Source organism: Drosophila serrata, unplaced genomic scaffold (assembly GCF_035046125.1).
Source record: "Drosophila serrata isolate PLE 108 unplaced genomic scaffold, ASM3504612v1 contig_359, whole genome shotgun sequence".
NCBI lineage: Eukaryota > Metazoa > Arthropoda > Insecta > Diptera > Drosophilidae > Drosophila > Drosophila serrata.
The window spans coordinates 2,036,900-2,062,784 of NW_028257257.1; the positions used below are offsets into that span (position 1 = coordinate 2,036,900).

The 25,885-nt window shown below is 41.2% G+C and overlaps 3 protein-coding genes across 5 annotated transcripts in view; 1 reads left to right on the top strand and 2 right to left on the bottom strand.

Annotated features, from left to right (window-relative positions):
* The window catches only part of Ccn (cellular communication network factor protein Ccn), a 67,570-nt gene that overhangs the window by 28,182 nt on the left and 13,503 nt on the right, over positions 1–25,885 (top strand). The window contains exons 1-5 of one of the 2 annotated variants that reach the window (XM_086838638.1): positions 5,469–5,487; positions 6,550–6,645; positions 6,759–6,780; positions 11,384–11,463; positions 13,777–13,921. In XM_086838638.1, coding sequence (XP_086694764.1) covers positions 6,553–6,645; positions 6,759–6,780; positions 11,384–11,463; positions 13,777–13,921 — 340 coding nt within the window. In that variant the 5' untranslated portion in view covers positions 5,469–5,487; positions 6,550–6,552. Of the gene's footprint in view, positions 1–5,468; positions 5,488–6,549; positions 6,646–6,758; positions 6,781–11,383; positions 11,464–13,776; positions 13,922–25,885 lie in introns of those variants that run through there. The other variant, XM_020954014.2, reaches the window with a different exon arrangement.
* Positions 14,666–20,260, bottom strand: LOC110185265 (phospholipid-transporting ATPase ABCA3). Of its 2 annotated transcripts, XM_086838637.1 has the most exons (4): positions 19,129–19,264; positions 15,014–19,042; positions 14,901–14,961; positions 14,666–14,843 (listed from the first exon to the last, which is right to left on the bottom strand). In XM_086838637.1, exons 2-3 carry the CDS (start codon positions 19,024–19,026, stop codon positions 14,943–14,945), a joined length of 4,032 nt encoding a protein of 1,343 aa, XP_086694763.1. In that variant the 5' UTR covers positions 19,027–19,042; positions 19,129–19,264; the 3' UTR covers positions 14,666–14,843; positions 14,901–14,942. The 2 variants fall into 2 exon arrangements, with proteins under 2 accessions (XP_086694763.1, XP_020809671.2); XM_020954012.2 differs by having other exon boundaries at positions 15,014–20,260.
* Positions 20,232–25,812, bottom strand: LOC110185266 (phospholipid-transporting ATPase ABCA3-like). Its single transcript, XM_020954013.2, has 3 exons — positions 20,580–25,812; positions 20,460–20,520; positions 20,232–20,399 (listed from the first exon to the last, which is right to left on the bottom strand). Exons 1-2 carry the CDS (start codon positions 25,640–25,642, stop codon positions 20,502–20,504), a joined length of 5,082 nt encoding a protein of 1,693 aa, XP_020809672.2. The 5' UTR covers positions 25,643–25,812; the 3' UTR covers positions 20,232–20,399; positions 20,460–20,501.

Sequence of the window (25,885 nt, forward strand, 5' to 3'; positions counted from 1 at the left end):
TTATATTTTCATATTAATATAGCTATAAATTTGCTCTAGAAAAACGTATTTTTCCAGTGTACACATACTGTTCTTTAGTGTGTGAGCTTTGGAGCTATGTACTTAGGCACAGCTGTACTTGCAGTCCATGCTTGGTAATTACATACAGACTACGGGGCCAGGAGTCCTGCCAATCCGCACTTTGTCCTTGTCCCTCGCTCCTTGCTCCTTGGGGGCTGCTGGATAAATATTTGGTTTAACCTTTTTCCTTTTGTGCGGCTTTGGCTTCGTCGTCCGGTTTTGTATTTGCCTTTGGTTTTATGGCAGCGCCTGTGTCACTATTTCATTTCGATTTGAGCCGAGTTTGCCGCAGTTCTTAGCCAGATTTGTATCCTTAATTTATTTGTTTGCGATTTCCCTGATATTTTGTAATTGAGTTTTTCCTCTTTCTGTGTGTTTTTTTTTTAAGCGCTGATGAGGGTACAGAAAAAATGACAAATGTTGAGAGTTGGGAAAGAATGAAAGAAAACAAGGCAAAACTGGAAAGGCAAACTCTTGATATTCAAAGGACAGGACACGTTCACAGTCCAGGATATATATTTATACCAGGAACTTGGAGTGAACGTGTGCGTGTGAGTTCAAGTTTCAAGGGAAAGGCAGAGGAGGCAGAGGAGCCAAAGGAATGTAGGAAATACTCAGCGTCTTAATTTATCGTTATGAATGAATCACTTCGCTTTAGTCTCGGCGACTCTTCTTGGAAGGACACGTACCTCCAGCGACAGAATATACTTTTGACTTAATTTGATTTCGCCCGAATGAATTTCAATTAGCTCCAAATTAAATTTACGCTACGTTAAGTGATTCGTAGTAAGATAAAAGGCTTTTTCCAACTAGTTTGTCTCTGGCTGGGTGACAATTTAAATTGTTGGGAAATTTCACTTTCTTCTTTGTCCTTAGATTGATTATGATTTCTATCTGAGGGGCAGGGAATCTAATACGGGGGATTTACTCAGTTCAGCCCCCCTTTTTCCATTGAGCCTTTTGTTAAGCACCGACACTTAACCGTGTCGAGCTGGGATTTATAGAGCCCCTCTGACCTCACTCTACACATCCTTCAGATGGGATACCTTAGAGCCTTATACCCCAGCTTGTTACTCGTACAGCTTGGCTGTTAGTTTTCCTGTTTTTGGCCCCGAGAGTTGATTGATTTCTGTTCTAGGGCCAGTCTAAGCCCACCCCCTCGCTAGTCTGACAGTATATTGACGCGCAGTCATAAATAAAAACACTCAGATATTCATGCCAATGATTCCTTGTATTTTTTTTCTCTATTTCTGTGTTTTTCTCTGTTGCCTGTTGTTGTTCATTGAGGAAAGCCTGCGGCAAAAACCACTCATACCACACACACACAAATTGTATCACTTAGTATTTGTAGCCTACATACAGTTCCCAGTTCCCAGTTTCCATTTTTTTGTTACACAACAAGAAATTTAATTGAAAGACTTATAAAAATGGGATATATAGCAAATTTAGAGGATTTTAATTTTAGCTCAGATATTAGGGAGTTTAAAGTATTTGTTACTAGAGTATATAAAGTATTGTAAAATATACTCTTCTTTAAAAGAGATACCAGTTTTTAAATCATTTAAAATACTATCTAAAATCTATATACAAAAAAATATATATTTATTTTACAAAAATTCAATAAATTTCGGTTCATATAACTCTCTTTTTCCCTAAATTTTATATATATTTTTTCCCAGTTCATCACTGTTCCCATTGTTGCATGCTGACGTTGCCTGGTTTTGATCCATTTGCAGTTAGGGGAATGAATAGGACTGGGTTTTTGTGTCTCCACTCCTTGGGAATCCTGAGCGTTTTGTTGATGATTTGCAGGTTCTTGAATAATTGATGGAATGACAGTCTTTCGATGTGTCAGCATTGTTGTCACGCGTTGTTATCATCCCGATGAGAGGCCTCAACAGCTCGCGATGATGGCGTTCATCATCATTATTATATTGTCATCGCTGACAGCGGTCGTTGGCATACTCCTCCAGAGTGTGCTGTGTGTGTCATGTTGTATTTTGTGTGTGTTTTGAATAATAAGATGCTAACGTTGCAATACATCCGCTTACACACCCACACCCACACCCATACCCACACCCACTGCGGCTTATGAATGATGAGCAGTCAAACAATCAGCTTTGGCCCCGCAAGGAATCAGGGATTTATACTGATTTACACATAAAAATAGGGAAAGAACCGAAAGCTGTGAGGCTAATGCTTTGCCCATTATGCTCAACTTCAAAAATTAAACAAGATTAATTTGTTGGCTCATTTAAAATGGCTTAACAATATCATTAATTTCCAGAGACCGGAAACCAGAAACCAAAGTAAACATATTCAGGCGGACAAACATGGCTTAAAAACGCTTTAAAGCCATCGAATTATGAGGGGATGTCTGTCTGCCTGTTTGTTGGATCATTAATCAATTTGCGGGGTAAATGGCCATTTAAAAAGGTCATAAAATTCTGTCAGCAAAGCCCCAACTTCAAGTCCGATTTTTTGTAACTATGTATAACGAAAAATTGGTATAAAATTCTGGATTATAATACATTTAAACGGAAACTTTTACATCATTTTTACAACATTTGTTTTTAAAAAAAATCACTAAACAAGATTTCAATTGATCGTTTCTAAAATAATTTCTTTGTATTTTTAGAGATTTTGTACTTTGAGGTATTTAAATATCATATTATTAGGACAACTCTTATAAAAAACTTGTTTATTTCTTAGGTTATAAACTAAAGAATATGTATACTTTACATGAAAAACAAACTTATTATTTCGCCATGTATGTAGGTCAAACTTTTTGTTGCACATATATATACTATATATTTATTTTTTGGGGGTCCTGTGATTCAGCTTGTGAGCTAGTTCCTGTTTTGTTTGTTATCTATTCATTAAATTTAATGATATAGCTCCCCAGAGGTGTCCCATCCTGTTCTCTGTTTTGAAATCATCAACTTTACTTGTGCAGAATCCTGCGGCAAACATTTTTAAACGCTTTCAGCTGGCACAGACTTTTCCGTTTTCCTTTTTTCCTTTTCCCTAACCTTTTGCTTTTGCTTTGGCTTTTTCCCTGCTCATTTCCGAAGTGACACACACAATTTGTGCCCCGTTCGCCTCGGGCTGAATGGGTGTGTATATATGGTGTATGGGTTACTATATGGGTTAGGTTTGCGAGTGGGTTGTCTGCCCCCTTTCATCATAATTATAAACACAAAACAGACAGCAGGATGGATGGGTAAATGGATGGGTTTTCATAGGTGGGGGAGTACATACAACTCTTGTTCGTTGCCTCCTTGCACTTTTCCATTTACCATTTACCATTTGCCATTCAAGGCGAGGCACAGCAACATGTGGCAGTCTTTGTACGTGGCCCACATTCGCCTCTCGCAATTAACAGATCAGAGCGATTCATCTCCAGACTCGACGACGGCGGGCCATCCATTAAAAGGGGTTCCAGGGGGTTCTCTTCTAGGACCTGGTCCCGCCTTTGTTAAGTTGGTCTCAGGCGCCTCGTTGGTTTTTATTATTATCGTTGACCAGAGTTGGCAGCTTTTAGCTGGGTTTTATTTTGATTTATTTTGGTAAAAACTAGTACTTTTAACCAAGTAAAATTTTATATATATATATAGTCTACCGATTCGGCATGTTCTAAATTATATACTAGTAAAATTATATAGAAAAATAACTCCACAGTTGCATTAAAATAGCTTAAATTTGTTCCAAAACAAATTTCGCACATCTGTGCATATGATTCTCAACCAGTTCTAACATCGCCGGAACGAAGTGACTTCTGCCGGCCAAGGTTTCGAAATGTGTTGTTTTACAAAAGTTGCAAGTCATTGTTTACTAGTGTTTAAAGTAAGTCTGATCATAAATACTTACTGGTCATAGATACTTACTAATCATAGATACTTACTGTTCAGAGTTACTTCCTGCTCATAGTTACTTAATGTTCATTGATACTTACTGATCATATTTACTCACTGGTCATAGATACTTACTGATTATAGTTAATTACAGATAATAGTTCTATAAATCGTCCGATTGTTCCTATGACAGATATATATATGTGTATATATAGTCCACCGATTCGCCACGCCTCGACTTATATAATAGTAAAAATATATAGAAGAATAACTCCATAGTTGCATTAAAATAGCTTAAATTTGTTCCAAAACAAATTTCGCACATCTGTGCATATGATTCTCAACCAGTTCTAACATCCCCGGAACGAAGTGACTTCTGCCGGCCAAGGTTTCGAAATGTGTTGTGTTACAAAAGTTGCAAGTCATTGTTTACTAGTGTTCAAAGTTAGTTGCTGATCATAAATACTTACTGGTCATAGTTACTTACTGCTCATAGTTACTTAATGTTTAATGATACTTACTGATCATAGTTAGTTATTGTTCATATTAATTTACTGTTGAAAGATACTTACTGCACCTCTACATTTAACAACCGTTTCTCTGGCAGTTTTATAGTATTATGTATTATTCCGATTTTCTTAAAACTAAAAAAGATAAAAATATTAATTCTCTGACTAGTTTCGTGGCAGTTCTGATGAACTACCGTCTTGTGCCATATCCTTGTCCATGTGAATCTCCCTTTCGATTTACATTCACATTTACATTTCCCCACCCGTCATCGTTCATTGTAATTACGATAATTACAACAAGGACTGGGGTGGATTGGATAGCTCCTTGGAGCGGCACCTTAATGAAGCCGCATTCAATGCAGTCCACTGATGCAGTCCCTCTGCATCCGAATGGGTGTTCCACATGAGCGATGGCCACTCATCCGTCACTCCCCGGGCTGTCCGCTACCGTCCAATTTCAATGTCCTCGTTCTCCTTGTCCTTGTCGTCCTGTTTATCCACTTAGCAGCTCACGGACCTCGTGTCGTTAATTGAAATCTTTCGCATTAAGCCGCAGGACTCCTCCAGCGTCCTTCGTTCTTCGTTCGTTGCTTTTGCGTTTCCCCATTGTTCCTCCCGGTAGCCGGGCATTTCCGCTTATTGTTTTTGTTATTAAAGTTTAATTAAATACCTTTTTAAAAACGCTCACGCATGAGTGGAAAATATTTTTTAATGAGCTTTTGCGCCTTTTGTGTGCAGAAAAATGAAATATACGCCACGGCGGCGGTGAGGTGGCCAACACGGCGTATGCGTGTTGTTCTTAGCCATTAAAAAGCGCGTAAATTGATTGCAAACAAAGCGGGCAAAAAGCATACACAAACACCTCGAAAATAATTAACACTCCCAGGCGTAAAAGTTGCAGCCATATATATCAGTTTTCATAAAAAAAATTATTGATAAAAGAGGAAAATATATTTCCACCGAAAGTGTTAAAATGCTGATGACTTAAGCCCAAGGGAGACCGAGACCCAGTGGTATTTGCAGATGGAAATTATTAAATGCCATCATCCGAATTAATTGTACAGGTAACTCTGAGAAAAAACGCAAATATTAACTTTCATCATTCAGTCTGCATTGGCAACAAAATCAATTAGCTTTATTATGATGCCAGGCATTGTTCTAGCACTTACTTCAATATTATTGTAATTATTTTCCTCTTTAAACAAAAGCCCTTTCGAGTGGCAACAATTGATAGCAATTCAGTTTGTTTTGTTTGGAGTGAAATTTGATACATATTGACTTTTCATTATAAAATAAATGACCAATTAGCCGGAAATCACTTAATCAAATCATTTAAATTGTAACTTGAGTATTTAATAATTGAAACAAATACAATTTTATTAACTTGACATGCTGAATAAAGGTAATTAAATATATTACTAAATGAAATCCAATTTAATTGCTACATAAATTCAACATTTCTGCCTTTGGCAAGGTCATCACTCTAATTATTCAACTCAGGGTTTTGTATACATTTTTGGGTTTTTGTATTTATTTTTATATCCTTGAGGGAATTACAGTTTCAGTCAGAAGCTCGATCCTATGATTCAATTGCAAACTACAAGGGTATATTAACTTCGTTTTAGCAAAGTTTTTTTCCTTTATGGTTTTGAATTCTTTCGACCAAGAAAGGCAAACATAAAATTAACAAGAAATAAAAAGCTGTATAAATATTAATAAAATTACTAGGCACACACAAAAAAGAAAACTTTTATAAGTACCTGCCTTGGATTAATTATACCGTTTGCTTGTCTACAAAAAAACTTTCGTTGTCTGTGTGTAATATAAATCCCAAAAATACTTGTAATATTAAAGGTGGGCTTCGGTGGCGTGAAAATCTCCGGAAAATGTAGAAGAAATAGGAGCAGGAGTGGAAGCTTGGAAAAAGCCAATGCTAAAATGCAAAACACAACCGTAACCATGGCCGTTGTCGTAACCATTAGCCGTAACCAAAAACCGAGCCAGACATTGAATTGACCTTAATAAACTCGACTTGCCTGAGCCTTTTTTTTTACTTTTATTTTTATTTTCGTATATATATATATTATGTTGCTGTTTGTAAATAATTCGAGTTTCTCTCGTTTCAGAAAATGCTGATACTGCTGCCGCTGCTGGGGATTTTTGGTAATGCTCTCGTTGCTGAAGTCGAGGCCAGTCTGAGTCTGGGCTTTAAGGCCATCAAAGTGAGTGTGAACGAAACCGAAGCAGCCATGAAAATCTTTTATGAATGCTTTTAATGTTCTCTTTTTCCCAATTATGCAATCCCATCGCCATTGATTTCTTTCCCATGGATCAGTTGCCCAGGCATCCCAATCCGGGTAAGTTCCTTAGGATTTCAATTTCAATTGAATTGCACAGCATCGATGCGTATTTTGCAATTCGGAAGTTGAGTTGAAGAGGAAGATTTCCGAATTACATTTACTGTGTGTGTTAGGGCTTCATTAATCAAAGGCCTGTCTTGGCACCAACATCATCATCATCATCAAAAAAGTGTATTTTTTAAGTGCAAAAACAAGCTAGAAGGCAAGAAGCTATTACAGTTTCGTTTTTTTGTTGCTATAACCAAGTCATTAATTTCTTTTTAATACAACAAGTTGGTTAAATAAATATTTATATAAATGTTTTTAGGTAGAAAAGGTTTAAAAATACCTTCATTTTAATTATATTTCTTTTTGTGTAATAACTTTATACCCTAGAAATATCCTAAATTGAATTTCTCATCGCCACCTTTCTTTGTCAAGGATTGCCTTCAGTGAAAAGTACCTCTAAAAATACACAGATTTTTTCCCAGAGAGAAGCCAACATAAAAAGGGAATATAAAATTTGACAGGCACAATAGATGGGCTCAGAAATTTCATTAAAACTTGCACCAAGGAAATGTTTTTCGTTGTTCCCATTTCCAATTGCTTGTTCGCTTTTTCGCCAAAAAGTTGTTTTGGACTCGACGCTCTTTCTAATATTGATTGTGTGCACCTATATAACCAGCAGCAGCATCCTGGATTTGGGATTCCATATCCTAGCTTAGCTTAGCTTAGATATAGCATCTCCTGGGAAATATCCACAAATACAAGCACACACACACACACAAGCCAGCTAACTAACGAGTAAAGTGATTTTAATGGTTTTATGTTCGATTCGTTTTCTTCATTTTTTTTGTGTTTTGTACGTCCTCCCACTCCTCGGTGGACTTTTTACCAATTCGCCCCGACATGTGCCATTTTCCATGCTCTTTTCAATGCTTTTCAATGCTTTCAACACACACATGATGTTGTCGTAGAAAGCTGTTCGAAATTAAACAGCAGCCAGCAGTAGTCCAAACTGTGCCAGAAACTTTTCGCTTCGATTCGATGCGATTCGTTTTGGCCCTCAAAAAGTAACAACAGCAACAACAGAAATTCAACCAATATCGTGCTTCCTCTATATTATATATATGTTTTTTAGTCAAAAGTTTTGAGTCAAATGCCAATACAGCTTGTTTGTGTGCTGCTGCTACTGCTCGGTCAGAACCAAAAAATAAAAGTTTTTCCTGGCCAAACTGAGCTCCGAGCTCCTGGTGGCCCTCGCACGTAGTCCAACGAGTGGTCCTGCCCCAGGACATATCAATGCCCCACACGTCAGTATTGGCTTCGATGCTATGCAGAGGGAAAAATATATAGAAATTAATTTTTAAAGTTTTATACTATAAGATGTAAATGTCTTTTCTAATGTAAACTGCTGGGAAAATGTTTTGTTTTTTGAAAAGTAAAGAATTTCATATATATTATAAGAAATAAATAATTTCACAATCTTAAGGCATCTTTCTTACCCATAAAAACCAGATTAAAGTTATTTTTCTTCAGTACTTAGCTTTCCCTTACCCAACAACCCGAGTTGCATTGTCCAGGCGTTGCGGAACAAGTTTATTTAAACTGTAGAACTTACTCTTTATTCCATAGAAAGTTTACCAGGAACACGAAAAATGCTGAGACTTTGTGAACTTGGCCCAAACATATTTGCGAATACGTGAAGCAATGAAGAGCTCTCCCTTTCCCTAACACAAACAAGCCGTAAAAGTTCACTTCGAATGAGCTGCAAAGATTAGTCCTGAACATATCATTTGCAGGCGATGCCAAGGAATGGCCATGGTCATAAAATTCGCAAAAACTTTCCCTTGGAAAAGTTGCTAAAGGGAAAGCCATTTAACAAATTTCTTTCAATCATACAAGTTGAGATTTATGCCGGCTTTCTATTAAGCACTATTCTATATTCATATTTAATAAATTAAAAAGAGTAATTATAAATTATTACTTTTCCTGGCTTTAAACTACTTCAATTTGTCATTTAGCTAATAGTGTTGTATTCAGGCCTTTCCCCAACTCGTTGAACTTTGATTTTCCCTTTGGCAATCTGGGACAAGTGTATTGTCAAACATATATCCTAGGGCCAGTCACAATCTCCGGGAGAGATTTTAGTTTCTGAAGTAGAATTGGTAACAATTTTTCAGCCCTCAATCACATGTGATGGCCCAAGCAAACACTTGAGATACAAAAATTGCGCATACGCAGCATGGGCTAGGGTTCTTTTTTGCAAACTTTTGTTTGAAGTAAGAAGGACTACTTTTTTTTTTTTTGCTATATCCATGATCCAGGCAGGCGGAGAGGGCACTCAAAACTTGTCGCACACGCTCGAGTGCTGTAAATCTTTGCACAAAATGAAACTTTATTTGGTCATGGTCATCAACGACTTAAGTAAATCTAAAACTCTAAGTAAAACAAACACTCCACTCGAGTCCGAAGGCAGTTGGGCCTTGCAGAGGCCGCATAAAACAAATAAACTGCGGACACGTGACCCCAAAATAGGGGGTCACATTGCTGGGTGCACCATCATCGGCAAAAAGGGTAGAGTTCATTTCGACCTTAGGTATATGTACATGTATATATATTATGTATATGGTGTAGCCAGGCAGGGAGACATATCAGCGACCCCTTGAGTGCGCTTTGCCGAGCATCCGAGGGCCTTTAATGTTGTCAACGAGCGGCAGATAAAAGCGCTCGCAATGCACATTCCAGAGTTCACTTCCGCCTACACTTTGCTCTGAGGATGGGTATATTGCATATTGGATCTAAGTAAAAGCATCCGAAAATTTCGTTAAAAAGTTCCTTAAAAATAAAGGTATACAAGAGGCAGTGTTTGATTCAAAGATAAGTTCTTAAGTTAAACAGTTGAGAAAGGTTGAGAAAATTCACCATGATTTTTATCTAGTAATCAGTAAAAATTTCTCTCTTATTAGTATAAGAACTCAATTTTAATTACCTTAAAGAAAATGTATTTTCCTATATCCCACTTAAGAGTATTTAATCTACATTAAAACCCTTTCCCCTAATGCCTTGCCTTGTTTTTGCTCAGCTCGATTCGTTAAGGATAAGCGATTCGTTGTAACGAACTTGCTCACACAAAACATCCTCACAGGTGCATGTTCGAAAAATGTCCCTGTGTGTGTACATCTATATAAAAGGATTCCTTACACCCACATGCACCCACCTCTTAAAGTGTGCAGACATCTTCCTGAAAGTACGGAAAAATACATTAAGAAGATTGCACTCTCGAAAATGACACTGCGAGAGGCGGGTGCAATACCCGTAGATACTTCGAACTTCCGGTTCGAATGGCGACTTTTCAATAATAAACGAAAATTGCTAATGTCATAAAGATGCGACAACGTGCCCATATTCATTACAATCAGCTTGAGCAATGCCAATTTTCACATTAACCATTGATGCCAAATGAATGATGATGCCAGTTGTAGACGAGAAGGTCTCCCTCCCAGTCGTGGCAGTCACGTCGCCAGTGAAATCAATTCAAAGTGGAAAAGTACAGGGCACGTACCCGATCTCCCACAGAAACGCACAAGTGGCAGGAGGAGGAGGAGGTGGAGGTGGAGGACCAGGTCCTGGGCTTCTGTGAGCTAACAGCTTTCACACAGTGCGATTGCAAATGCCTTGCCACAAGCCCTAGTAATTGTGATTGGCGGCTACATACACGAGTTTTTGGCCAGGCCAAAACAAGGAAGGAGCACAAAGGAGCTCGGGAGATAGGAACAGTAACAGAAACATGTGAAAGGACACTGGTGGAAAATTCTAGGAAAATATAATATATTTAAGATACTTCAAACAACTTTATTATATTTATTATCTGTGAAAGTTAATATAAAAGACAATCTAAAATACATCGAGACTTGAAATCAAATTTTCAGGATTTTTTATTCCCTAAATTTTCTTCTCTGTAAAAAAGAAAACCTTTCTTTTTGGCAAAAGCAAACTTTGGCGACCTAATGGCATGCCATAAAGCAGCGGCATTTGTCAATATCAATTTTGATGAGACACGAACGCAAACGCAGGTCTATTGTTTGCGCTGTAAATATGCGATTCCAGCGAAATTTATAACAAAACACATATAGCACATAGCACATAGCACATAGCTGGCTGACATTAATTGGGTTCCCATTCATTCGCATTGCACATACCACATACGACATGTATTACGCATTTGATGACATAAATTAGCTGGGAAATGAAACGAAATGAAATGAAATAATAAAGTCGAAGCACAGAGACAGTGAGCACTGATTGCCAAAAAGGGACTCCAATCCCACGAAGTTTCTTTCATTTTACAGGACACACACACACACAGTACACAATTTGCTTTTTGGAAATTTTCCAAGGAACCTTCACAGAGTTTTTATGCTCATTTAACTTTTGTATTTTCTATTTTTCCTGCTTTTCCCCTCCGGTGCATGCAACCAACGCTTTTTCGGTGACAACAATGGCACAAACCCGGCAACAACCAAACAAAAAAACCGCCTGCCGCTCTGGATTCGGATATGGTCTCTTGGATCCTTGGATTCCTATTCCGAATTTCGCCCCCGGTCTTCGGTGCCTGCAGCCAATTGCAGCGTGGGCAACACAACATTCGCACATGGAGTCACATTTAAATTGGATTGTAAAACTCAATGCGTTTGCGAGGTGAGTTGCTGGGGGCGCCGACGACGTTGGCTTAAAAGGAGGGCCGCGGGCCATCCGCACAAGAGTTGGCCACAAACCACAGACATCCTCAGCCACAGGACCAAAAAAAAAAAAAAAAATACGGATGTGGATACTTGTGCACTGGGAAAATTAAAAAAAGTGGAGGAAATGAATTGTGGGGTTTAAGGAGGAGTAATTTCCGACCCTATAACTACTACATATAACTTGATCAGATACATATATTCTTGATCAGCATTAATAGCTGACTCGATCTAGCTACGTCAGAAAAAATTTTAATTTTTTCACAAATTTCAAAAATTTTATATGGGGTTACATCGTTAAAATTGGTAAAAATTGATCAAAAATTAAATTTTTATATTTTTAAACAGATGCAGATTTTTTAACCATTTAAAAACTAACACAGCAAAGCTTTTCGAAATGAACTTAATGAATTTTTTGATTAGTAATGAGTTTTTGAAACTTGGATTTTTTTACAAAATTTGATTATTTATAATTAGGATGGATTCTTATTGTAGTCAGCAGCTTGCAAATCAGGGAAGGAATCGTTTACGACCCCATAAACCATATATTTTCTTGATAAGCATGAACAGCCGAATAGATCTAGCTATCTCCGAGGAAAATTATATTTTTTCCAAATTTTTAATATTTTATAAGGGGTTACATCGTTAAAATAGTCAAAAATTGGCAAAAAATTTAATTTTTTTTATTTTTAAACTCAGAATGCAGATTTGTTGACCATTTAAAAACTGACACAGCAACTTTTTCCGAATTAAAATAAATGCTTTTTTGGCTTAGTTATGAATATTTAAACTCTGATTTGTCGACAAAAATTGACATTAATTCAGATTCAAAGAACTCGAATATTTAGTGAAATATTTTCGCATAGTTTTTTCCCCAGTGTATACCACATACACAGGGACATAGCAAAGCACTTTCACAAATACGAAGCCGCATTCCGGCCAAAAGCCAACTGCAGTTCAGTGAAACGATTCCCGTTTTGGGATCGCTGTTGTTTAACCTGTGCTTAGTCCTGCATTCCGCTTTCCATTTCCCTCCCTCTTGACTGGCTTTTAGTTTTTCATTTTTGGGTTTATATATATATATTTTTCGGTGGGATTAGCGCCAACACTTGCGCCATTTAAATGTGAATTGCTTTCGCTCTGTAGCGATTTTAATTAAAATTTAAATAAAGTGTGAAACGCTTGAAATTACAATTTTGGAGCGTGGCACAGTAGTTATAGTTACAGTAGTTCTTTGATAGCCGGAATAATGGGGTAAATTCCGCAGGCTAATTAGAGTTAAATAGTGCTTAAACTAATTTTAAATATAAGCATTAGTAAAAGTAGTATATAAAACCAAATTTAAACTATTTATAATACTATAAAAAGCTACAAATATTCCGAAAAAATGTGAAAGCTGCTTTTCGGTTAATTTTATCTTATGCATAATGATCTGAGATAAATACCTTTAAAGTTCATTTATAAACAAATTTCAAAACAAAGCAAAAACTTAATCCCTGACATTGCTTTATGGCCAAGTGCCTCGCCCTGTAACCCTTCCTAGTTTTTTCAACTTCTGGTTTCTGCACCTTATTTCCTTTTGGTAGTTTATCATGTGGCATAAAACCAACACAAATACTCGAGTGCCTCGCAAAATTTATGCAATGCAATTTCGTGACGATGCCAAAGATGGAAAAAAGCATCATCGGTCTCTGACCGCTTAGAGGGCGGAAAGTGGATTACAAACAAAGCAGTTTGGGTCTGTCCGAAAATGTTAATTTCCACATCAGAGATGCTGGGAAATTTTGTCAATAAAAGGGAGAAATACTTGTTTAAAAATAATAAGAAATTTAAATTATATACAAGAGAAAGCTAAGTATTGCGTAGAATTTTTAAGACAACTTTTTGTTTAAGATTTTCAATATTTTTAAAGTAATATTTCCTTTCCAAAGTGTTAAAATCTCATTAAATTTAATCTGCCAAAACTTATTATTCCTAAAATTAAAAATCAAATACTAAAATGTGATTATTTTCATTCAAAGTGGAAAATATCAGTCAGGGAAAAGGACAAATCGTCAGCACTCTTGCTCCACACACCAGTAAACTTACACACAACACGAAGAAAAACCCCCTTGTGAACAAAGTTCGTGGCCAACTCAACTTAGTTCCGCCTCGTGCGATTACCCCAATATTTTCTTTACATTATGACTTTATTTTCGGCTGCCTGGCCAAAGCTAAATAAACAACAATGTTGGGCCAACATATTTAATGTATTTTAATGTGGCATTTACAGAATGGCCGCCACGCCTGCTCGACTCTATGTCCCAACGAGCAGCTTCCGGCGCCGGAGGATACGATTTCCTGCCGATCGCCGCGCCTGGTCGAAGTTCCCGGCCACTGTTGCAAGATGTGGCTCTGTGAGAATCCAACAGCTGATGGTAAGTTGTCCATCCAAATACTGAAATAAAATACATAGTAAATAAATAAAACAAATAATTATAAAAGAAATGTAACATAAGTAGTAAAAGGATTACGAAAGTATTTTCTAAAACTAAAGATGCCATTTTAAGAACTCATATTCATATTCTTTTGTGTCAGTGCACACTATGGGACTGCCAGCCCTCGTCTTGTTATTGTTTTATAAGTGTGTTTATGGCTGTGGCCATCCCATTGTGTCCACCTCCTGCTCCTGCTCCCGCTTCTGTCCAGTGGTCCGAGTTAATGGCGCTCAGGGGCGTGTCATGCGCAACTTAATGCTTTTTAAGCGCCTTCCCCTCAACACAAACCCGCACCAAAACCAAGTCCAAAGTGCAGCGCATATTTATGAAGATGAATTATTCCATCACGAGACAGGGACTGTTGGCGACCAGCAGGAGCATTTGCCGGAACAAGACACGGAGCACGAGCTGGAGCAGGAGCAGGAGCAGTAGCAGGACAAGGAGCAGGAGCAGGAGCAGGAGCAGGAGCAGGAGCAGGGGCTCAGCTAGCCGGCGGCGGCAGCAGCAGAGTAATTACTTACACAGGGATTAAGTGTTAATTAAACGCGCAGAATGCAATAAATAAACAAGATATTAAGCGCTTCAGCCTTGTACCAGGAAGCCATGATGAAGCTTGATGAGGAGAGGAGCTCACCAGGATGTGAGGAATTGAGACCGATTACCAATCCTTTGAAGGTCCACATATTTCCATAAAAAATTAATTGAAATTTTTATTATTTTCATTATAATTCCCAAAAGGTTTTAGTAAAATATCAAAGCTCATGTTTTTGGATCAGCAGTTATTAGTCATTAATACGACAACTTTAACAAAAAACAAAAACATATAAATTGTCTTATTTCCATTATAAAAATCCAACTGGTTCTAGATAAAAAAAATAAATGTTAAAGTTAATTATTCATATATTTTCAAAAGACTTACCGTGAAAATCTATCTTTTGAAGCGATATTCAAATGATAAGCATTAACAACAACATTTTTTTCTGAAAGAAAATAATTAAATTTATAAAAAAAATATATGAATTAAAAACATACTTCTCAATTACATCTGATTCACGATTTTCACAATTTAATGCAAAATCTAGGAAAACTTCCTCGAGCCTCGTTTGCGTTACCAAATAGTCTTCAATACATAATTTCTTCTGGTTCTCCTCAATGAGCTGAAACACTTTAGCCAGAGATTCATTCTGTGGCATAAAATAGGTGAGAAGTCCATTATATTCATCTTTTAGTTCGGCATCGCGAATGTTTTTCAGTATAAAAGTATTTACGATTAAAATTCGATTCGAAAATCCCGTGTCGGGTTTCAATTTAATTTCTTCGACGACTCTGGCTGAGTTCTCATCCAATACTCTGTCCAGTTCTAGGGTTTCCGAGCATGACGATGACGATCTCTGTATGATTCTTTGAAAATTTTTCTTTTTGAACTTAACTTTTACTTTCAGGATGAGTCCCTTTGCGTACTGATTCTTAAGACTCTGCGTTGAGCCAATGCACTTGAACTCACCATCTACCATGATGGTCAGGCGAGTGCACAGCGCCTCGCACTCGTCCATGCTGTGCGAGGTGAGGACAAGGGACTTCCCCGCCGTCCGAATGAGATCCATTATCTGCCAGAGGTTTCGCCGGGCACCGGGATCCATGCCACTGGTGGGTTCGTCCAGGAAAACCACCGATGGGTTGCCCAAGATGGCTATAGCAGTGCTCAGCTTCCGTTTGTTTCCTCCGCTATAGTGTTTGCTCTGCTTATTCATGTAATTTTCAAAGCCAAAGGCCCGGGCAAGAGTCCAGCTAATGTCTCTCACATAACGTCGCTGGACGCCCCTCAGTAGACAATAAATGCGAAGATTTTGTGTTCCTGTCAGGTCCTCGAAGATTGCATCGAATTGCGGACAGTATCCGATCTTATGGCGAGCCTGTCTCAACTGCGTGGACACACTTAAGCCATCTATGTAAGCATCTCCAGAGGTGATTTCGTGGTCTCCTGTTAGCATCTTGAAGACACTCGTCTTGCCCGCCCCATTGATTCCCAGAAGACCAAAACATTCGGCACTTCCAACATGAAATGAGACGCCTCTCACAGCCAGTTTTTTCCTATATTGTTTCCTGACGTTGTCCACCAGTAGAGGTATTTCTTTTCTTCGCGAACCTAACAGTTCTCTGACCAGCATACGTTCTGCTACTACATCCGGATTTTCTGCAGATCCACCGGTTTTTCGCTTCTTCGAGGACTTGCCTAATCTCCTTAAAGCTTGCCTTATGGAATGAATCAGCTTGGAATCTGTTATGATCAGAAACAGGAAAAGTAATATGGCCACAATTATGATGTACATTATCTCCGGCAGAACTCCAGGATGCTTCCATGCAAAGTAACCTGGAATTTTGCAACACATTGGCAACTTCTTACACTTTACTTCTTGGGGAATTCTTTTCAAGGCAGGCACACTACATCCACTGCGAATATTGTGGCTAATGTGCAAGTGACGAGTGGCACTGGCCAGGCAATAGTGGGGAAATATTCGAAAGTACCAGGCCATCTGCTTGGCCACATCCTGCAGCTTAAAGGCCTCAAAAGAAAGGGTGATATAAAGCATATATGTGGCACACCCCGTTGCCAGATTAAAAATACCAATGCGAACGAATCCATTGGCGGTGTCGGAGAAGCAATCGGCCAAGACATAACTTATTGGCAAACCACCCAAGCCAAATATCAATAACATGACATAATATCGACTCAGGTCGGTGACTGACGAATAGCCCGGCTCTTGGAAGGCACAAATTGTGATAACGGCCATGAAAGACGATATCGCGAATATCAGGAAGTCCCATATGAACATTGTTGCCCAGTAGGAGAATGCATCGACGCCAGAGAGGAACTGCAGAAGCTTCGCTCGCGTCTCCCGCTCCTTGATAATGGGTATGGCAAAAAATGCCGTCACGAAGCACATACACAATGTTAGATTAAGGGCTATCTCGGCGCCCAATCTCTGACCCTTGCTGAGTCGCAGGACCCGGGTATCGTCGCTGTATGGCAATGGCTTATTGGTCACATAGGTGCCGGCCCTTTCGCCCAGATAATGTCGAGCCATGGCATTATGGAATATATTCAAGGTCAGGGGGGCAGTGTGCAGCGGCTTATTATTCAGCCAGACGGTGGTGTTAGTTTTGTGCATTGTGGCTCCCGCTATAAAGGCATAGTCCAAGCGGTGGTTCCATTTTTTGCCCAGACCCAATATGTAATCCTCAACGCCGAGATCCCCTGTTTTCAGCAACTTACACCGTTTCCCATAACGTTCCGTATGCTTTGCATAGGCCATGGCCAGGGGACTCAATTGATCGTTGGTCGAATTATCCTCCAAAACCATGAAACTCGATTTATATTGGAATGGTGATATCTCCATTGCTGGTAGTTCATAGTAAATGCGACCGCCCCGGGAGTTTAAAATGGCCAAGACCAATATAACCACGGGCAGCAGGATCTGTATCAACATAAGCCAGTAATTACGAAAGGTTACCTTGATCTTTTTCAACATCAAAGCCTGAAAGCACATTAGGCAACGAATCAAAAATCGATTCTCCCGCGTTTTGTTGTCAAACACAAGGGTCTGAAAGTCAGGGGTTGCATTCTTCTCTTCACCTCCCTCGTATCGCTTTTCCTTGTTAACCTCCATGAACACGTCCTCCAAGGTGGCCACACTCAGGCCATAGCCACTTAGCTTTAGTTTCGCACAATTCCTATCGAGATCAGCCAGCAAGGCAGAGAACTTTTTGGACTCAGTGTGGGGCAATCGATAGGTCAGTTCGGTGCCCATTTCCCTTTCCGGTTTCAGATACGGCAAATGGCGATTTATCAAGTCAGTTACGGCGTCTACATTGCAGTCTTTCTGCATGATGCACACCAACTGGTAGCCCGTTCCATATCGCTTCTTCAGGTAGAAGGAGGTGCCATGGCACTGCAGTTTGCCCTCGGACAGGATGGCTATGCGATCGCCCAGGACATCGGCCTCGTCCATGTAGTGGGTGGTGAGGAGCACCGTCCTACCCTGCTTCTCCGACTGCAGCAGCTCCCAGAGGCTCTTTCGTCCGGCGGCATCGATGCCGGAACTCGGCTCATCGCAGAGCACAACCCGGGCACTGCCGCACATGGCACAGCAGAGGGATAGCTTCCGCTTCATGCCGCCGGAAAGATTCTCGGCAGCCACCTTGGACTTGGCCTGCAGGCCCAGAACCTCCACGTACTTCTTAACTTCTCTGTTAACAGCCTCGGATCCACGGACTCCCTTCAGTTTGCTAAAGAACACTATGTGGTCCCGGACACTCATCTTCATGAAGAGTATATTGTGCTGCGGACAGATTCCCAGCGACTGGCGGGCCATGTCCAACTGGGTTCTAATGTCATAGCCATTGATCAAGGCCGTTCCTGCTGTGGGTGCTATTATGCCTGTGAGCATATGCAAGGTGGTGGTCTTTCCAGCGCCATTGTGTCCGAGTAATACTGTGATTTCATCGCGATACATCTTCAAGTTCAGACCCTTGACAGCCTTAAATTTCCCAAAGGTCTTCTGTAAGTTTTTTAATTCGACGCCCACCTGTCGTTTTCTCGTGCCACCTCTGTGTTTCTTCTTTGGAGAATCTGTGGGCTTAGATCCACACCAAAACTGTCGTTGGAGAAAGAAGTTCCACCTGCGAGCGATGCCATAATTTCCTGGAAATACCTGTTCCACATACATGCAAATCCCCAGGTAGATAAGCGCCGACATAGTGAGCGTCATGATTATATAGAACAAAGTGATGTCATCGTCCGCAGAGACAGTATGGAACATACTGCTCCAAGTGGCTCCCATTCCAGTGCCCTCAAAGTCCATTATAATGTTAAAGCCAATACCCAAGGCTGAATTCGAAAAGACCAGGGCTATCATCAATTTTCCAAATAGGCTGAGGTGTTCGTAGTAGTAGAAGGCAAACGTGTACGGAATATAGGTGATGAACCACAAAATACAGGTAACAGCCGACGCCGTACTGGCCTTGGAGAAGAATACGGCCAGCATGAAACAGAAACATATGCTGGCAACGACATAGGTGTGCAGGAACACCAAAATCACTATCCACTGGGAATTGGTGAGGATGGATACGGAGGTATAGAAATTTACCTTGAACAGAAACAGGATGAGCAGAACCACCATCATCAGCATCAGGTAGCTCTTCAGGAACCAGGCGATCCAGTGCAGCCAGTTATCCACACCAATTAGCTTCATCATATCCTTCAGCTGCAACTCCTTTTCGGAGGTCACATCCTTGGTCACCACCGAGCTGGGGTACATGAAGCTTAGGATAACTATAAAAGGCAGCAGTTGTCGCAGTCCCAGTAGAAGTGGATCAAACGTGTAGGCCCTGAAGGGAAATCGCTGGAGTCGGACGCGCGGGAACTTGAACATACTTTGTCGCGTGGCCTGGGACAGCCAGGACATGGTAAGGGCATGCTGTACCGGTAGAAATCCCTCCCGGATATAGCCATCAGGAACGCCTCCATCATCGTGCTCCGGATTGCGTGGCCCCGACAGGTCGTATCTCACGAATAGCTCACGCGTATGCCAGGTTTCTATCACCGGCCCCGGCATCGTTCGCAGCTCACTGGGAAATCGTAGGCTGTAGGTGAAGTTAAGGGGAAATCTTTGATTCTTAGCTCCACCATCGTTCTGACCAAACTCAACGCCGACCAGAAAGTTGTGCTCCAACATGTCGTGTTCCATTTTCTCTGCACTCTCATAGGGACGCGTACCATTAAGGAACAGGAAAATGGCGGCAGACCTCGCTATAGCAGCATTTGTCGGCGTATCCGGTGTATAGCAGAGATATGCCTTTGGTATATTAAGCGTACCATTGGAATGCAGGATCCTGTTCCCCGTTTTCACCCATTGCAAGAATAACACCAAGCTCTCTATAGGCACGTGTTTGTAACGACTCTCTGGCATCTTTTCGGGCAGAACCAGAATGCGCAGGATCACAAGGAGACTTATGAATACCAATGGGAAGATTAGACCCACAATAATCTGGATTTTTTGATTCCGCTGAAGAATCCAATTCTTCCATAGGAGTATCTTCAGTTTCTGCCAATCTCCCACGGGGTATACCTCACTTTCTAAGGATCTAATGTCGGAGCTCATGTTTTTGTGGAAATATTTTAATTGTTGTTGTCTTTTGACAACTTGTTGACTTAAATTTCAAAGATAGTAAAGGTTAAGAGAAAAAAATACAAGCTGACCAATTTGGATTTTCATTATATTTGCCAAACAGTTCTAGCAAAAATACAAAATACCACAATTTGGGTTAGCAATTATCAAAGTTCCACTGACAATTTCAAGGGTTACGGTATTTGGATACAATAAATTTAACTTTTATCATAGTTTCCAACTGGATCCCGCTGAAAATGTAGGATTTATCAGTAAATTAAATTTTTCAAAAATATTTTCAAAAGACCTACCCTGATAATAAATTTTGGATCTGACATTCATATTATAAAGAATCAACAACAGCAACGTTTCCTGAAAAAATACGCAGAAATTATTAAATTATTTAAAGGGGATATGAAATTAATACGTACTTTTGAATTACATCTGCCTCACGGGTTTCACAATTTGAAGCAAAATCTAGGAAAACTTCCTCGAGCCTCGTTTGCGTTACCAGATAATCTTCAATATATAATTTCTTCTGGTTCTCCTCAATGAGCTTAAAAACTCTAGACAGAGATTCATTCTGTGGCATAAAATAGGTGAGAAGTCCATTATATTCATCCTTTAGTTCGGCATCGGGGATATTTGCCAGTACAAAAGTATTTACGTTTAAAATTCGATTGGAACGCACCTCCTCGGGTGTCAATTTCGTTTCATCGGCTGAGTGTTCACCCTTTTCTCTGTTATGTTCTAGGGATTCCGCGGATGACGCTGATGACGCAGATGAGGTCTTTGCGGTTTTATGGGCGTTTTTCTTTTTGGTCTTTACTTTTACCTTCAAGATGAGTCCCTTTGCGTACTGAGTTTTAAGACTCTGCGTTGAGCCAATGCACTTGAGCTGACCATCCACCATGATGGTCAGGCGAGTGCACAGCGCCTCGCACTCGTCCATGCTGTGCGAGGTGAGGACCAGGGACTTCCCCGCCGTCCGAATGAGATCCATTATCTGCCAGAGGTTACGCCGGGCACCGGGATCCATGCCACTGGTGGGTTCGTCCAGGAAAACCACCGATGGGTTGCCCAAGATGGCTATAGCAGTGCTCAGCTTCCGTTTGTTTCCTCCACTATAGTGTTTGCTCTGCTTATTCATGTGATTTTCAAAGCCAAAGGCCCGGGCCAGAGTCCAGCTAATGTCTTTCACATAACGTCGCTGGACGCCCCTCAGTAGACAATAAATGCGAAGATTTTGTGTTCCTGTCAGGTCCTCGAAGATTGCATCGAATTGCGGACAGTATCCGATCTTATGGCGAGCATTTCTCATCTGAGTGGACACACTGAAGCCATCTATGTAAGCATCTCCAGAGGTGATTTCGTGGTCTCCTGTTAGCATCTTGAAGACACTCGTCTTGCCCGCCCCATTGATTCCCAGAAGACCAAAACATTCGGCACTTCCAACATGAAATGAGACGCCTCTCACAGCCAGTTTTTTCTTATATTGTTTCCTGACGTTGTCCACAAGTAGAGGTATTTGCTTTCTTCGGGATCTTAACAGTTCTCTGACCAGCGTACGTTCTGCCACTACATCCGGATTTTCTGAAGATCCACCGGCTGATCGCTTCTTTGACTTACATAGTTTCCCAAGACCCTGGAACAGCTTGGTGTCGTGTATGATCACAAAAAGAAACAGAAATATGCCCACAACAACGAGATAGACGATCTCTGGCAAAATTCCGGGCTTTTTCCATGCAAAGTAATCTGGAAGATTACAACAAAAACAACTATTAGGGCCGCCAAATTTCTGTAAGAGCCGGTTTGGAGCGGATTCACACATGTTTCGAATAGCATATACTGAGAACAAGTTGCGTATGCCATTGGCCAGGCAAAAATGGGGAAATATCCGAAATACCCAGACCGGTCCCGTCAGACCAAACGTGTCCAATGGGATATTCATGATATATAGGCCACAACCTGTTATCAGATTCAAAATGGCAATGCGAACGAAACCCGTGGCGGTATCGGTGAAGCAGTCCGCCATGAAATAACTAACTGGCAAAGCACCAATGCCAAATATCAGTAATAAAGCATAATTTCGTCCCAGCTCATTGACAGTCTTATAGCCCGGCTCTTGAAAGCAAGCCAGAGTCAATATGGCCATCAAAGCCGATATCGCGAATATCAGGAAGTCCCATATGAACATTGTTGTCCAATAGGAGAATGCATCGACGCCAGACAGGAACTGCAGAAGCTTCGCTCGCGTCTCCCGCTCCTTGATAATGGGTAAGGCAAAGAATGCCGTAACGAAGCACATGGCCAATGCCAAATTGAGGCCTATTTCGGTGCCAATGTGACCTTGGTACTTTTGCGTTCTTTGAGTTTCCTCGTTGTATGGCAACGGCTTATTGGTCACATAGGTGCCGGACTGCTTACCCAAGTATTGCCGTGCTAAGGCATTATGGAATAGATTCAATGTCAGGGGAGCCGTGTGCAGGGGCTTATTATTCAGCCAGATAGTGGTGTTACCACTCCCCGTTGATAGTCCCGCTACAAAGGCATAGTCCAAGCGGTGATTCCATTCCTCGTCCCGACCCAATATGTAATCCTCAATGCTTTGATCGCCTGTTGCCAGCAAATGACTGCGTTTCCCATAACGTTCCATATTTCTGGTATAGGCCATGGCCATGGGACTCAATCGATCGTTTGTCGAGATATCCTCCAAGACCACATAACTCGATTTATACTGGAGTGGTGATATCTCCATTTCCGGCAGTACTTTTAAAATGCGAATGCCTAGAGCGTGGAATGTGGTCAACAACAGTATGATCACAGGGACCATGAACATTATCAGCGTTAGCCAGTAATTACGAATAGTTATCATTATTTTTTTGAACATCAAAGCCTGAAAGCACATACAGCAACGAATCAAAAATCGATTCTCGCGCGTTTTGTTGTCAAACACAAGGGTCTGAAAGTCAGGGGTCGCATTTTTCTTCTCCTCACCTCCCTTGTTCCGCTTATCGTTTGTGACCTCCATGAATACGTCCTCCAAGGTGGCCACACTCAGGCCATAGCCACTTAATTTTAAATCGACATAATTCCTATCGAGATCAGCCAGTAAGTCAGAGAACTTTTTGGACTCAGTGTGGGGCAATCGATAGGTCAGTTCGGTGCCCATTTCCCTTTCCGGTTTCAGATACGGCAAATGGCGATTTATCAACTCAGTTACGGCGTCTACATTGCAGTCTTTCTGCATGATGCACACCAACTGGTAGCCCGTTCCATATCGCTTCTTCAGGTAGAAGGAGGTGCCATGGCACTGCAGTTTGCCCTCGGACAGGATGGCTATGCGATCGCCCAGGACATCGGCCTCGTCCATGTAGTGGGTGGTGAGGAGCACCGTCCTACCCTGCTTCTCCGACTGCAGCAGCTCCCAGAGGCTCTTTCGTCCGGCGGCATCGATGCCGGAACTCGGCTCATCGCAGAGCACAACCCGGGCACTGCCGCACATGGCACAGCAGAGGGATAGCTTCCGCTTCATGCCGCCGGAAAGATTCTCGGCAGCCACCTTGGACTTGGCCTGCAGGCCCAGAACCTCCACGTACTTCTTAACTTCTCTGTTAACAGCCTCGGATCCACGGACTCCCTTCAGTTTGCTAAAGAACACTATGTGGTCCCGGACACTCATCTTCATGAAGAGAATATTGTGCTGCGGACAGATTCCCAGCGACTGGCGGGCCATGTCCAACTGGGTTCTAATGTCATAGCCATTGATCAAGGCCGTTCCTGCTGTGGGTGCTATTATGCCTGTGAGCATATGCAAGGTGGTGGTCTTTCCAGCGCCATTGTGTCCGAGTAATACTGTGATTTCATCGCGATACATCTTCAAGTTCAGACCCTTGACAGCCTTAAATTTCCCAAAGGTTTTCTGTAAGTTTTTCAATTCGACGCCCACCTTGCGGTTTCTTGTGCCAGCCCCATTTGTCTTCTTTGGCGGATCTGTGGTCTGAGATCCACACCAAAACTGTCGTTTGAGACAGAAGTTCCACTTTCGAGCGATGCCATAATTTCCTGGAAATACCTGTTCCACGTACAAACAAATGCTCAGGTAGATAAGCGCCGACATAGTGAGCGTAAGGATTACGTAGAACAAGGTGATGTCATCGTCCTCATTGACCGTGTCGAACATGCTGATCCAAGTGGCTCCCATTCCAGTACCCTCAAGGTTCATTATAATGTGAAGGCCGAGGCCCAAAGCCGTGTTCGAAAAGATCATAGATATTGACAGTTTCCCTGCGAGACTGATGCTATCGTAGTAGTTATTGATAAACGAGAATGGAATAAAGGTGAGATACCACAAAATACAGGTAACCACAGACGCCGTACTGGCTTTGGAGAAGAATACGGCCAGCATGAAACAGAAACATATGCTGGCAATGACATAGGTGTGCAGGAACACCAAAATCGGTAGCCACTCGGAATACCTGAAGATGGCGGTGGAGTGAATGAACTTTACCTTGAACACGATCACGTAGAGCACCACGACCACCATCAGCATCAGGTAGCTCTTCAGGAACCAGGCGATCCAGTGCAGCCAGTTCGCCACACCTATCATCTTCATGATCTCCTTCAGCTGCAGCTCCTTCTCGATGGCCACACTCCTGGTCACCACCGCACAGGGGTACATAAAGCTCAAGAGAATCAGCAAGGCCAGCAGCTCACGCAGTGTCCCCATCAGAGAATCGTCCTGGTAGGCTCTAAATGGAAACCGTTGGAGCTGGACAGATGGAAGCTCCGACACACTTTGTCGCGTGGCCTTGGACAGCCAGGACATGGCGAGGGCGTGCTGGACCGGTAGAAATCCCTCCTGTATATATCCCACCGGAGCGCCGCCATCGTCATCACCTCGGTTGCGTGGCCCCACTTGGTTGATTTTTTCAAATAGATGATTCGTACGCCAGGTGTCTATGATCGAGCTCCTCCGTATTCGCAATTCACCGGGAAATCGCAGGCTATAGGTGAAGTTAAGGGGAAATCCATCCTTAGCTCTACCATCGTTCGGACCAAATTCAACACCGGCCACATAGTTATTCTTCATCAGGTCATTCTCCATTGCTTGGGCACTTGCATAGGGACGCGAACCATTGAGGGACAGCAAAGTGGCGGCTTCTTTTGATATAGCAGCATTTGTCGACGTGTCCGGTGTATAGCAGAGATATGGCTGCATTGTATTGTTAATGAACGACGAATATCGCATTATCGGCGACAAGTCATCTATGGGAACTTGGTTATATCGACTCTCGCTCTTGCTGTGGGGCTTAACCACAACGCGCAGGATAATGAAGAAAAATATAAATATAAAGGGGACGAGGACAGCTGCCACCATCTGGAGTTTTTGACTCTTCTGAAGGACCCAATTTTTCCATAGGAGTATCTTCAGTTTCTGCCAATCTCCTAAGGGATAGACCTCACCGTCCAAGGATCTTCTGTCAGAGCTCATGTTTTTTGTGCAATTGTTTTGTATGCTGTTTTTTGATAACTTGACTTAAATTGCAAGGATAGTAAGGGTTTAGAGATAAAATATGTAAGGCTAATAAATTGTGGAGTACAGTTTTATAAATAGAAAATTGAATACAATAAAATTGATATTAAAAATCAAAAAGATAAGTTCAGAAATAATATAATCATTTTGCCACACAAACTTCTTTGTTTTATCGACCTGGTTTTCTTCGTTACCTATTTT

Excerpts from the sequence above, each read along its gene's own strand:
- LOC110185265 (XM_020954012.2), bottom strand. The coding sequence starts at position 20,142 with ATGAGCTCCGACATTAGATCCTTAGAAAGTGAGGTATACCCCGTGGGA.
- LOC110185266 (XM_020954013.2), bottom strand. The coding sequence starts at position 25,642 with ATGAGCTCTGACAGAAGATCCTTGGACGGTGAGGTCTATCCCTTAGGA.